Source organism: Perognathus longimembris, chromosome 18 (assembly GCF_023159225.1).
Source record: "Perognathus longimembris pacificus isolate PPM17 chromosome 18, ASM2315922v1, whole genome shotgun sequence".
Lineage (NCBI taxonomy): Eukaryota > Metazoa > Chordata > Mammalia > Rodentia > Heteromyidae > Perognathus > Perognathus longimembris.
Window position 1 is genome coordinate 34,987,964 of NC_063178.1, and position 14,299 is coordinate 35,002,262.

Genomic DNA, 14,299 nt, shown 5'->3' on the forward strand with positions numbered 1-14,299 from the left:
TGCTTTGAACTATGATACTCAGATCTCAGCCTCCCAAGTAGCTAGGATTAAAAGCAAGAAATCTGTCTTTTCTAAAAAAAAAAAGTACTTGAATAATTTAGGCATCCTGCCCAACTGAATACCCCTAAAGTCTGACAAGTAACATTTCTGAAATAAAAATGTATATAAACATGTACAAATATAGATATGCCCATAGGTAGATGACAGATAAGGAATTATATTCCAGTAAATATGAAATAGTAATTTAAAGTCAGCATTGAGAGCTAATTTATATATTTATCTTTTTGTGTGTGTGCTAGTTCTGAAACTAGAATTCAGGGTGTGCTGCTGTCCTTGAAATGCACTTGCTAAAGACTAGCATTTGATTGCTTAAGCCATAGTTGCATTTCTAGCTTTTGAGGGATGAATTGGAGATCTCAACCTCCTGAATATGTAGAATTACAGGCAGGAGCCACCAGTTCCTGAATTGAGAGCCAATTTTCTAAAAGAATTAAGCTATGAATGATTTCTTTCTTGAATGAAATGGATAACCATACCAAAGACTGTGACTTTGAATTTAGAAATGTTTAGTTTAGTTTTGTTTTGTGCCAGTCCTGGGGCTTGAACTCAGGGCCTGAGCCCTGTACCTGGCTTCTTTTTGCTCAAGGCCAGCCCTCTACCACCTTGCTGCTGCTTCCACTCCTAGCACAAGCCATCCTGCCTCCGGACTCCTTTTAACTCACACATGCCCCTGGGCCTCTGCCTCTTTACCTCTGCCTCTGCTTCCCAATTTCCCCCTCCTCCTCTTGAGGTTCACAGGCTACACAGCTCCCAAAGCACCTCTTCACTTCCTCTGGGGAAATCAGAACTCCCTCACCCTGGCCTATCCCTTCTTATCTTCTCCAAATCGCTCTCTGCTCTCACCCTCTGCACTCCTGGGCTCTCTAAGTCCTCTCGTGCACACCAATCCCCATTCATCTAAGCTGTTGTCTCCCTGCTCTGTCCCCAAGTCTCTCTGCTTCTTTTGTCTGCACAGGAGGTGTGTGTCTGAGATGTGAGTGTAGCAGCCTTCCTTATCTGCCTTCTGGCTCCTGCTGCTGGGTCTGACATCCGATTAGTCTGGAAACAGCCTCTGCTCACTTGACCGAGACCACCTGAAGCACCCCTGACTTGCTAGGTAGCAGCACGTTGTGCTTCTGAGCTTGCAGGACTGCGCATACGTGGCCCACCGTGCAGCAAAGCCTCCAGGAGGTGGCCGGATATTTTGGTTTTCCATGCATTGCCCAATGTGCTGAGGTGTGTTTGCCTTTGCATTCCAAAAGGAACAGCCTTAGTGGGAGTGGGAGTGACGCCCCTTAGCGGTAGTCAGTTGGTGCCCACAGGCCATCAGGCTTTTCTATGGCCTCTCTGACTGCACAAGCGCCCCAGCCGTGCTTGGAAACCTCTGGGCGATGCCAGGATGGTTTGTCGCTCTGTGACGTGGCCAGGTTCTATGTGCCACCTGCTGACGTGTGCCAGTGATCCAAGTGGAGTTGCCATAGCGAAAGTGACGCTAAGTCCCTTAGAGGTTGTCTCTCAGTGCTCACCAGTTTTCACAGGCCAACAGGGAAGCACAGGACCTCTGGAGCCTCAAATTGCACCCCTGGAAATCCCGCTAGGACCGGCTGGGGCCAATGTCCTAGGCAAATACACTTTTCACCTCCCCTCCTGCTCCATCCCACATCCTGTCTGAAACCGTTTTGGACAGCTCCCCCACCACCTCTGCCCTAGCCAATCCTCGAAGTGGCCGGTGTCTGGATCTGCCACCTGTCTCACCATCAGCGTCATCTGTCTTGATGACAGCAGCATGGAGATACAAGGTCAGCAGGTCAGAGGATATGGGCATCTCCTCCCTGCACAGGTGGACGCTCGCATCTTGGCTTCCCTCTTGCCTGGCCTCTCTGGCCCACATCTCTGCCTGCTCCTTCCTGCTCCCAAGCAGCCGAGGATTATACTGGCTATAGGCAGGAGCTGGCAATGCGTGGGCCGTTGGCTCTCAGCCATATTTTTAAGGCTCCTGCAGGATTCTATGCTCAGACACCAGGGAAAGGGACATCTGACACTTCCCTGCTTCGGCCATGGCACCCTGGCACCAAGCAATGGTATGCGTAGGCGTTCTCATCAATGTCATGCAGATAGCCAACAGCAGTGGATGCTTACCATCCCCGGACTCAAGTCTAGAGACCTTGGTGCACTGGACAGCACTAAAGGGCAGCCTTCACCAAAGGATTGTTTTACGGGAATTTCAAGCAAGCAAGTATACATGCACACACTTTGAACTCCATCTGTCCAACCTCATGTCTGACACACTCATGCAACCTCACATGAACAGAAAATGCCTCACATGCAAGCCCACTCTCCATCTCTGTCTTTCTCTCTCACTCCCCGCAGCCTCCACATGCTCACTCAGAACACACTGTAACGGGACCTCCTGGATCCACATCCACATGTGTGTTTACACATATGCAGACTTCCGCTTCGGAAGCACACCCATGTATAGTGTCAGGAACACACACACAATCATACAGGCAAGCACAGACACACCCAGGCACACGAGAGCAGACCCAGTACACAGTGGCTTGGAAGGTGCTAAGGGTTTTCAGGGGACTGGGTCCTACTTGCTCAAGTCAAGGCTGATGATCTTGTGGTGGGCGTGGCTAGGGAGCACAGCCCTTCGTATTGGCCAGCCCATTGGCACTTGTGTCTCCCCATGCTGTCCTCACCAATCTCTCATTCCGTGTACCATGCAGGTTGAGCGACCTGGGTAACAAACAACTCTTGGTGGAAAGCAATCAAGGGAGACATTTGAATGCAACAGGACCAGGGGATTATGCCCCAGTAGTGCCCCAAGCTGGGAATGCATTCGGAACCACTCTGATATACACCATGAAGCAAGGCACTGCGGGCAGAGAGCGGCGCAGGTCTGTGCCCCAGAATCCCTTGGCTCTTCCTTCCTCTCTTTGGTACATGGGTGGGAGGGCGCCTGTCCCGAGGCGAGCAACCTGGCCTTCCTAGCCACCACCTACCATGGGAGGCTGAGTTCCTGATGCTTGTATCCTGCACTCATACCTCCTTCTCCACTAACTCCCTGAGATTCTCTCTTCTAGCCCTCCTGTCCCTGCCTTGCTGCTGTTTCCACTCCTAGCACAAGCCATCCTGCCTCCGGACTCCTTTCAACTCACGCATGCCGCTGGGCCTCTGCCTCTTTGCCTCTGCCTCTGCTTCCCAATTTCCCCCTCCTCCTCTTGAGGTTCACAGGCTGCACAGCTCCCCACGCACCTCTTCACTTCCTCCGGGGAAATCAGAACTCCCTCACCCTGGCCTATCCTTTCTTATCTTCTCCAAATCGCCCTCTGCTCTCACCCTCTGAACTCCTGGGCTCTCTCAATCCTCTCGTGCACACCAATCCCCATTCATCTAAGCTGTTGTCTCCCTGCTCTGTCCCCAAGTCTCTCTGCTCTATTTGTCTGCAGAGGAGGTGTGTGTCTGAGGTGGGTGGGTAGCGGCCTTCCTTATCTGCCTTCTGGCTCCTGCTGCTGGGTCTGACATCCGATTAGTCTGGAAACAGCCTCTGCTCACTTGAACGAGACCACCTGAAGCACCCCTGACTTGCTAGGTAGCAGCCCGTTGTGCTTCTGAGCTTGCAGGACTGCGCATGCTCGGCCCGCTGTGCAGCAAAGCCTCCAGGAGGTGGCTGGATATTTTGGTTTTCCATGCATTGCCCAATGTGCTGAGGTGTGTTTGCCTTTGCATTCCAAAAGGAACAGCCTTAGAGGGAGTGGGAGTGATGCCCCTTAGCGGTAATCAGTTGGTGGGAACAGGCCATCAGGCTTTGCTGTGGCCTCCCTGACTGCACAAGCGCCCCAGCCGTGCTGGGAAACCTCTGGGCGGTGCAGGATGGTTTGTCGCTCTTTGATGTGGCCAGGTTCTACGCGCCACCTGCTGACGTGTGCCAGTGTTCCAAGTGGAGTTGCCATAGTGAAAGTGACGCTAAGTCCCTTAGAGGTTGTCTCTCAGTGCTCACAGTTTTCACAGGCCAACAGGGAAGCACAGGACCTCCGGAGCCTCAAATCGCGCCCCTGGAAATCCCACTGGGACCGGCTGGGGCCAATGTCCTAGGCAAATATACTTTTCACCTCCCCCCTGCTCCATCCCACATCCTGTCTGAAACTGTTTGGACAGCTCCCCCAACGCCTCTGCCCTGAAGCAAGGCACTGGGGGCAGAGAGCACATGCAAAACACACACACACACACACACACACACACACACACACACACACACTACCTCTTTACTCTAGCCTGACTATTTTTCTTAGCTTCAGATCTTGCTCTACATGAATCCCAGGTCAGTTCCTTACTCTAGAAGCATATGCAGGAACACACTGGTAAATCGCCCAATAGATTTGGATGAAAGGGTATTAGCAGCTATTTTGAGAGAGCTTAATAAATGTTCAAAGAGGAAGCAATTCATCTTGGTCTTTTACCTAATGCCACATGGGAAACACCCCCTGTCACTGCACCTACTGGCAGGGAGAAGCGGCTAGAGTAGCTTTCGAGAAACCATCGTAGATGCTGTATTACCTGCCATGTAAGTACACATGCTTCAGAATGAGCAGACCTCGGCTAACCCTGAACAACTCCTTCCCTTGTGTAGCCAAGAACGCCTTTATTTGATGAGAAATGTCCCAAGCTTAACAGAGGATGAGGGAATTATTGTTACAAAAATGAAGAGCTCATGGGCCTCTGCCAGAGAGGCCTGAAGTCCAATGTGACCATCCCGCCCTGTGGGTGGGGCGACTGTGAATGACTGCAAACACGCAGCCGGGGCTTCTTGGTTTATTTTATTTATTATTATTATTTTTTGGTTGGTCATGGGGCTTGAACTCTTGGCTTGGGCACTGTGGCTGAGCTCTTAGCTCAAGGTGAGTGCTCTACCACTTGAGCTTCAACATCACTTCTGGTTTTCTGGTAGTTGATTAGAGAAAAGTGTCTCTGGACTTTCCTGCCTTTGCTGGATCTGAACCACAGTCCTCAGATCTCAACCTCCTGAGTAGCTAGGACTACAAGCATGAGCTACTGCTGCCTGGCTTGGTTTACTCTTAAAAATAATTTTGTGGGAAGGTAATTTTCATAAAGCCATCTTACATTTCTCTTAAAAAGAAAATAGCAAAGATTATTCACAGACTGGTAGCTTCATTTCAGACAGTTGACTCAGACCAAATTACTTAGATGAAGATGAGAGGTAAAGACAAATGACAGACAGGCAGATAAGGAGGAGGAGGAGCAATAGTGGAAAGAGGGAAGAAGAGAGGTGTGGGAGAATTAACTTCTGACCAGTGGAAAACTTTGCACTGTTACTCAGATGCAGCATTAGCACACTAATAGGCCCATAGGAAAAAATCCTACTAATGAGTTTCTTTGTGTTTGCAGGCCAAAGGACCCTTCCTTTTGTTATGAGAATCACCCCTTCCCCAGTACAGAGTGTTCCTCAGGAGACTGGCTTGACCAGCTGTCTTTAGCAATAGATTCTCACAGTAGATAAGGGAAGTCTTTTCACAAGTAAATGGAGAAGTCAAGATCAAAGTTATTTAGCCTTGAGGAGATAGTAGATAGGAGATAATTATAGCTCTGCCTTGACTGGTTATGGTCCTTTGTTTTTATATCAATAATCTTTATAATGACTACCTGTTGTGATAGGAAAACTTTTGTATTAGTCTCTTTCCTCCCACAAGTAACCACCTCCACTTTTGTATTTGAGATGGCTATCATGCTGTATTAATGTTTACCCTTAAAGGTGTAAAGTTGATTTCTAACCCTATATAAACACTGGCCCTCCTGAAATAAAGTGTGCATTGGTTCACTCGCCTTGCATCCCCCATGTCCTGACTATGGCTGCAGTTACCCGGATCCAACAACTGGCATCCAGATCCAGGGATCTGATATTCTGATCCATAGGAGATCGCGGAACTGCCGAGCTCTTGAGTGAGGTGAGAGATATTTTTTAATTCATAGGAGATAAGGAAACTGTGTGTAATTCACAGGAGATAAGGGATCTGTGTGGTGAGCTCCTATTCTTAAAAAATTACGGGCTTATGGGACAAACTAAATCAACTCCTTTTTCTAATTTTATCCGCCATGTATTGATATGGAACAGAGCTATGGTCTCGCATTCACCCAGAGATGAGTGCATGCAGGTGGTAGTGGAGTATAATCCTTGGTTCCCGGAGGGAGATACTTTAGATATGAAAGTACGGGAACAAGTAGAGAATAATATAGAAAACGCATATAGGTATGGTGACAAGGTTCCAGTTACACTTTGGTGTGTTTGGGCATTAACGCGTGCAGCTCTGAGTATGATGTATCCCGATGCTATCAAAACATCAGCTGCTGAGCCAGAGGCTGACGTGGAGAAAGCTATGAAGGCTTATAATTTGCCACTGTAGGCAGAAACTCAAATTGGGCAGGAGCTGAAACAGATGGCTACAGCTGAACAATCTCCTGTCAGTTTTGTTAAAGAAAAATTAACATCAAATAAGCCTTCGGCCTTTACATATGTTCCTTCAGAGAATGATGCTAAAGACTGGGGATGTGGGGCCCACTTTTACTTTAATCTAATTCCTATGATTCTGTTTATCTCTCTTGCTATCAAACTTTTCCTGTCATTTAACCCTCTTCCAACCGGAGGTGTAACACAGCCCCCTCATTATGAAGATATTGACCTGATTCACTTAATTTAAGACAGCTGTAATATGGGGCCAACTCGTGGCTCTATTCCTGTGAAGGAGGCTTCTCCATCATCTTTTCCTTACAACCAGGCCCTAGCAAAAGAGCAGACACTCCCTCTTTCAGTCCATCAGCCTGGAATTGGGGAAGTACTAGTGATTTTTCTTTTACCTCTCAAGAGAATTTTTACTGCAATTGCACTTTTAATTTGTGCCTGTGCTGCATGTTTCATGTGTCTTTGTCCTTATCTAATTAGTTTTGTTTTGTGTGGACTGCTATATTGGGAAAAAGGGCCTCTGGTGTGCGACCTTGGCAGGCTGATTGCTGGAGGATGGAAATCTCCACTGGGGAGGATCCCCTTGAGAATTTTCAGGGCCCTATAGATTTTCCATTACTCTGGCTGGCAGCTTGTAGACGCTGGACATGCCATTCAAAGCATAAAGCCTCTATTTCTATGTCCTGTTTTGTCTTGACTAGTTTTGTCTTTGAGGTTGGTATCAGTTTTAAATATAAACTTTTATTTCCCATATTTCTATTGTACATTTACATGTCTATAGTGAAAACACAGTCTACAATGTGCTGTGTCTCCTGCAAGAAGGCAGTTGAAAAGGTGCAGGCTGCTAAAAGCCTGGTTCAAACAGCTGGCTAATCTTAGCCTGGGAGTAATTCAAAACTGTAAAATCCCCGTAGCTAAAACTGTGCTATACACTGAAATCAAGTGGTGGGTGGGCTCAGTTGTACTCCAGGGGACCACAACCAAGTTATATTCAGCTAAAAAGTATTTAGTATGCTAAGATATTTTGCTAAAACTAACAGGCCCCAGTAAATGAGACTAAAAAATGCTAAAATCATGCATTAAGGATTTTGTCTTAAGTTTTGCTCATTTCAAGAGTAAGATTGTCAAAAATGCCTCTTGCCACTTAAAAATGTATGGCCATAGTTGTTTTGAGCACTTTTAAGTTCTTTTACATAAATACTTGCATATGTGAATATATGTATGTGTGTGCGCGCGTGCGCACACATGTATTGTTACGCTCGTGTTCAGGACCCCTGAAAAGACTACCAGAGACCAAGACCTATGTAAACAGCAAAGGGGTGTTTATTGCGAGCTAGTTGGACCTACGCTGATGACACTCACAGGTCCCAAGTCACAATCTAGCAGTCTTTTCATATCATGAAACAAACAACTCTTAAGCAATCTGGGGAAACTTCGGCTGCTTCAGTTGTCATCTCTCTGGGAGATGTAGATCAAATAAGGGTTTTAATTCAGCTGTGGATAATTTAAGATAAGGGTGATGCCAATTAATATCTCCCAGAAATTTTTGAAAATCATGCAAAGTACGCAAATGAGAAGTCTTAACCTGTAAATTCTGACTAGTAAAATAATAAGGACCCAAAATATGACCAAGATCAGTATACGGAGGATGCTCTTGCACCTTTTCACTAGCTATTATTAACCCAAAAGAGGTGAGATCTTGTTTCAATTGTCCAAAGTCTTGGCGTACTACTTCAGGGTTTAGGTGAGCTAATAAAAATATCATCCACATAATGAATAATATAAACAGAAGGAAATTTTTTGCGAGTAGAAGAGAAAGCCCGTGCTACAGAGCTTTGACACAAGGTGGGGCTATTCGCCATGCCTTGGGCCAATACTAGCCAATGGTACTGTTTCATGGGTTCTTTAAAATTAGTAGAGGGGACACTAAATGCAAAGCATTTGCAATCTTGAGGAACAAGGGGTATGGTATAAAAACAATCTTTCAAGTCAATTATAATTTTGTATGTATTTTGAGGAATTGCCATAGGAGAGGGCAAACCTGGTTGTAATGCCCCCATAAGTTCCATAGTGGCATTACTCGTCGGAGATCCAGTCGGAGTCTCCATTTACCAGATTTCTTTTTAACAACAAAAATAGGCGAATTCCATGGGGATGTAGTAGGAGCAATGTGGCCCAAGTTTAGCTGTTCCTGCACCAGCTGTGGGGCAACAATAATCTTTTCAATTGATAGGGGCCACTGATCCACCCACACCGGAGTGTCTGATAACCATGTGATAGGAATCGGGTGGCCAGAGTCATTGAAAGTAGATCTGCAATTCTTAGCCCAATGCTTCCCTTTTCTACAACGGGGACAAGTTCCAGGCTTAGTTCTCCTTTCCTGATTAGGGCAGTGAGCCATTAAGTGGCCCATTTGTCCGCAGGAAAAACAGCTGCCGGGAAGCCCAGCAGTGCGCAGATGTCCCTTTCCTATTTCCCCCCGTACGGGGGGTATGTAAGAACTCAGTTACAGTCTGCCCCTGGAGCGCTGCCGCCAGCATGAGGCCCTGCATATAGGATGGACTAATGTCTGCACAAAGCCATATATAGTCAGTTATTTCTCCCTTTCTCTTAATAGGCCTGATGGCTTCTTGGCAAGCTGCATTAGCATTCTTGTATGCCAATTGTTGTACAAGAATCTTGGCGGCACCCTCATCTCGGATCAGATGGCTTGTCGCCTCCAATAATCGAGAGACAAAGTCTTGATAAGGTTCATCTGACCCCTGTCTAATTTCGGAAAGGTCTTCAGTCTTACTAGAGTTATGGAGTCTACTCCAGGCACGTTTAGAGGCAGACTTATCTGACCATAAACGTCCGGGGTGTAATCTAACTGGGTCTCGGTGCCAGCATAAGCACCTTCCCCAGCGAGCTCCGCAAATGAAGCAGGCACATTATTTGTCCTGTTGGTCTCTGCTGTTGCCTGACACTGATCTACAAATTCAGACTTCCATAATAAGTAATCTCCTTCACTAAGACAAGCCTTAGCTAACTATTTCCAATCATTTGGGCATAAAGTTTTAGCATCCAAGGCATCAAGAATGACTTGAGTAAATGGCGCTGTAGGGCCGTATTGAGCACAAGCATTCTTTACATCACTTATTTGTTTAAATGGTAAGGGCTGGTGGACTGCTTCGTTATCTTCAGGGGTGGTGGGAAAGGATCAAAGTCCGCTAAGATTGTGAGTGGGGGCCCGCAAGTTTCTAACTTTGCAGGAGTTTGTTGTCCCGGCTGAAGCTGCGACAACAGGGTTATGGCTGATTCCAGCATTTTCTCAACATGAGTTAATCTATCTATAGTAGACTCATTGCATAATTTCTCCTCAGAGACTGAGCCATCTGAGTCTTCCTTAATATCTAGCCCAGTGGGTTCAAATCTTACTAATTTTCTCAGCTCTTCCCGGGCAGCTGCATAAGCTCTGGGGGCTGGGTGATGTTCATCAGGCCCCTGTTCAGTTTCTCTGATGGACTGATCGAATCTAACCCATTCATGTCTAGGATCCAAACAATCTCGGGCCAGATTCCAGAGAATAAAGGCATCCACTGGGGTTTTCTCAGGGCCATTTGCATCATAATACTCCTGAATCTTTTTTCCTATTTTCTGCCAAGTTTCTAAGTTAATGGTTCCTCCCTCCAGGAACCAGGGGCATGCTTCCTCAACAAAATGAAAGAAGTGTTCTAACTGACTTTGGCCAATTTTCACTCCCCGGGTATGTAGCATGCCTTTGAGGGCCTGCACATATAGTGTATGGCTATTACCTTGTCTCATAATTTCTTACTCCCAACAATACTCTCTCTCTCCCGCTCTCCTTCCCAAGTGATCGGACGTCCTTACCTGAGTGGGGGTCCTCTGCCGTCGTCCTAGGAGTTCAGGTCCCTGTTCCAGGCGCCACACCTGCCGAGCCAGCCAGCAGTGAACGGGAATCCTGACTGAGGGCGGCGAGGATTAAGGAAAAGGAAAAATAAGGCAAGAGAAAAAAGACAAGAGACAAAGATGGGGTACGGGAGGTCTGCAGCCGTAAGGTTGAAACTCAAGACTGCAGCCATGTTTATTCTTAGCTTCCAGCTTATATGCAGTTTGAAAACCAGGAAACAGCATAGGTTTAAAATTCCAGAACACAAAAAGGCTTGCAGTTAGCAATACCCGAAGATAGCTAAGACAGGATGAGGTTGGTTAACATAAGAATGGGCTCCAGAGCAATATGGGATGGTAGCTAAGACAGGATGAGGTTGGTTAACATAAGAATGGACTCATGGCAGACATAGTAAAGCATTTCCGATTTTCCATTAAGCCATATCCTTGCACGTCCTTGAAAACACAGCCAGAGCTCAGGAAGAATTTAGCTGCTAGCTCGGCTCCCAACACAACCCCTCCCAGCAGAAGGATGGAATGGGCTGGGAGCCAACCAGGGATGGAGGGTAATAAGTGTAACATGAGTTTTTACAGTAGGTTTTTGTTTATCTTTATTTCTTATTGAGGATTCAGAAAGAATATCGGTGAGAAAAAGAAAGATGGGGTGGAGGAGGGAGAAGAAACATTTAAACCAACAAGAGGCTTCAGTGACTCCTGGGGGTGGTGTTCTCGATTCTGGGATGCTTGCCCAGGGGCAGGCAGCAGAATCTGTTGTCTAAACATCGTCCCACATACACCTCCGTTTCAATGCAGTATATTTGGCAGGAGCCATTGGGTCGCTCACAGCTTTCCTTGAGCTTGCCTCTGACTGCACAAAAAGAGGGGCATGGTAACCATTCAGCAGTCTTACTGTATTTTTACCTTTCTATGTGGGGATGGAGACTGTGTTTGGAAACAGCTTTGGATGGATGCTTGCTGTTACTTGATTTCTTATACCAATGCTTTAAAAGCTTGGGAATTTTTTTTTAAAGAAACCAGCAATGCTGGATGCTTCTGAGTAATGAACGATGGAGTAGAGTGTCCATCTAACCAATAACAGATGGAGTAGAGTGTCCATCGGCCCTTTCTGAGTTCTCAGGACGCATGTTACTTTGTACAGTTTTTGTGGGTTTTTTTTGCCAATCCTGGGGCTTGAACTCAAGGCCTGAGCACTGTCCCTGGCTTCTTTTTGCTCAAGGCTATCACTATGACACTTGAGCCACAGCGCCATTTCTGGCCGTTTTCTATATATGTGGTGCTGGGTATCAAACCAATGGCATTGTGTATATAAAGCAAGACCTCTTGCCACTAGGCCATACTCCCAATCTGATACTTTGTATTCATTTTCCTTACTCTCCACTCTCTCCTCAGACAGATGCAAGAGACACTAGTTCTACACAGTATCACTGATTTTTCTTGGAGTAGAATGTTTTTAGGGAAGAGAAATGCATTTCACTCTCCCTCCCCTCTTATATGATAGATCAACATGTATCTTTAATATCTGTATTTCTATAATACATCTATAACAGCTATATTTTTCAAAAGTAGAACTGAAATACAACTTTAAATGGCAATACACTTCAAAGCAATGGGCAGAAAGAGTATTTTCCTGGGTGAAGGAAACCATATTCCTCCATATTCAATATATAAATATGTTTGTGTTGTTACTCACTATGTTCCGCTGTTTCATCCCCCCAGATAATGTATAATTGTATGTGTGTGTGTAGATGTGCATACTTGTGTGTGTGTATCTCACAATCAGTTTCAAGCTTTGGAATATGGCAGGAATTCATTAAATGACTTTGGAACAATTGCTACAATACTGGCATTTTTCATCCTGCATCCTGTTAGTGAGAAAATTTCCTGTTACTCTGTGTTCCCATGTCTTGTGCTATTGTACTGTGGCTGAAGGAATTGAGTCCTCCAATCACAGGATTTTGTGAAAATATCATATCATTACTCATTGCAACAGTTCAGGTTATGTAGAGAACATTATTAATATGATGTGTCTTTATCAATGTCACCCCTTTCAGCATTATCACCCATCACTCTCCTCCCCACAGTCTTGATCATTTTATTTTATTTTATTTTATTGCCAGTCCTGGGGATTGAAATCAGGGCCTGGGCACTGTCCCTGAGCTTCTTTTGCTCAAGGCTAGCACTTTACCACTTCAGCCACAGCGCCACTTCCAGCTTCTTCTGTATATGTGTTACTGAGGAATAGAGCCCAGGGATTCATGCTTGCTAGACAAGCACTCTGCCACTAGGCTGGCCACATTCCCCGCTCAGTCTTGCTAATTTTATAATATACATTAGATTCCCAACTACATTCTCATTCCCTCCCCCAGTGCCTCTTTTTTCTTTTGCATTTGCAACATCAGACTTGTCCTTAAAGCTTCCCCTTGCTACCCTGCCTGAAGTATTATTTACTTGGCCACAGGAGATGGATTACAGCTGCACACACGGAAGGAGAACCTCTGTATTTACAAGGGATAGCTGTGCTTCGCATTACATTTTCTGTTGTAAAATTTCAGACCTGTCTGTTTTACCCCAAACTTGTACATTAGCAGTTGCTAAAAATATAAGAAGGATCTCCTACGCTCTTAAATACCCATGAGTTTTCTACTCTTTCCTTAACATGTGAGGTTTTGAATTCTTAGGAAAAGATGAGAAGATATTCCCACTAGTGTGGAGCAGTGTGTCTGTTCTCCTGGACATCATCGACAGAAGCCCCTTCCAGTTATTGGACAAAGCATGGGCTGTTTCCAATGCTTGCAAATATCTTTAATTCAGTGCCGAAGTCATACTGAGGCCCAAGCATAGGAGCCGCGCCAGTACAGACAGGCAGAGAGGCCCAGTGAAAGGCGTTTCCGGGCCAGACTCCTATCATCTGGAAGCTCCCAGTCCACTGCCCCCAATACTCTCAGTCCCTGGGCTGCATTCTATGCTTAGAAGCTGCACCCAAATCCATGGATTCCTTCTGCCTTTAAACATCCATTCAGCCAAAGCAGAACTTGGACGTGGGTATGATTTACAACACTGTAGCCCTCATAGTCAAAGATTTTCCAAATTTCTGGGGAGACCCTCCTCTTCCCCTTTAATGCGCAGGCAAGAGAGGGGCTGTTCACTCCTGACCTCCTACCTGCCCCCAGGCCTGCACTGTTACCTGAGCTCCTCCACACACAATGTTGTTACCTGGTAGAACTTGGCAGAGAATGAAGACAAGGAGGACAGCAGGCTTCATGGTTGGAAAAAGGAAAAGCTTATTTGCAGGAGGCAGAGGAAGCTACCATCTGTGGCTGTCTAGAATGAGCATAATGTCTTTGTCTAGGCAGAGAGAGTCCCTCTGTTCCTCATTAAGGGACACTGGGAACAGAGGTGCTGTTGGTGTGCTGAACAGCCTTGGGGGAGAACTGAGAGCGGGTGCTGGCCTGAACCTTCAGGGCCTTGGGAAGATGTAGAAGCATAGTTCTGACCATAGAACGCTGTGCAGTAGAAACACAACCTACCACACTCTGGCAGCAGGTGAAATCTTATGCAGTAAATTAAAAGCAGTAGAGTTATAATGAGAAATGATTTTAGATAGTGTTTCTGTCTTCAGGATCACAGTGCGAGCTCTGTTCTGTCTGAGCAGCATGCAATTTGATGGCACTTCCATGAATGATGATTTGAGCCTGAAATATGAGGAGCAGGAGACAGAGGCAATGCTAAGGAGTAAAGGGGCTGGCCCACAGGAGGAGAAGGTGAAATGGAGCACGGGACCAGAGACGGGCCAAAAATGGTAAGACTGTCCACAGAGCCTCAGTGTTCCCACTGTGGGGCTCATGTTATTCTGTAGAAGAAGGCAGTGTCTCA

General features: G+C 46.1%; 1 protein-coding gene across 1 annotated transcript; it reads right to left on the reverse strand.

Moving 5' to 3' along the window:
* Nucleotides 1-11,109: 11,109 nt before the first annotated feature.
* LOC125366926 (beta-defensin 108B-like) lies at nucleotides 11,110-13,688 on the reverse strand. The gene is made up of 2 exons (XM_048367624.1): nucleotides 13,640-13,688; nucleotides 11,110-11,273 (listed from the first exon to the last, which is right to left on the reverse strand). The coding sequence occupies exons 1-2, from the start codon at nucleotides 13,686-13,688 to the stop codon at nucleotides 11,110-11,112; spliced, it is 213 nt and encodes a 70-aa protein (XP_048223581.1).
* Nucleotides 13,689-14,299: the final 611 nt, after the last annotated feature.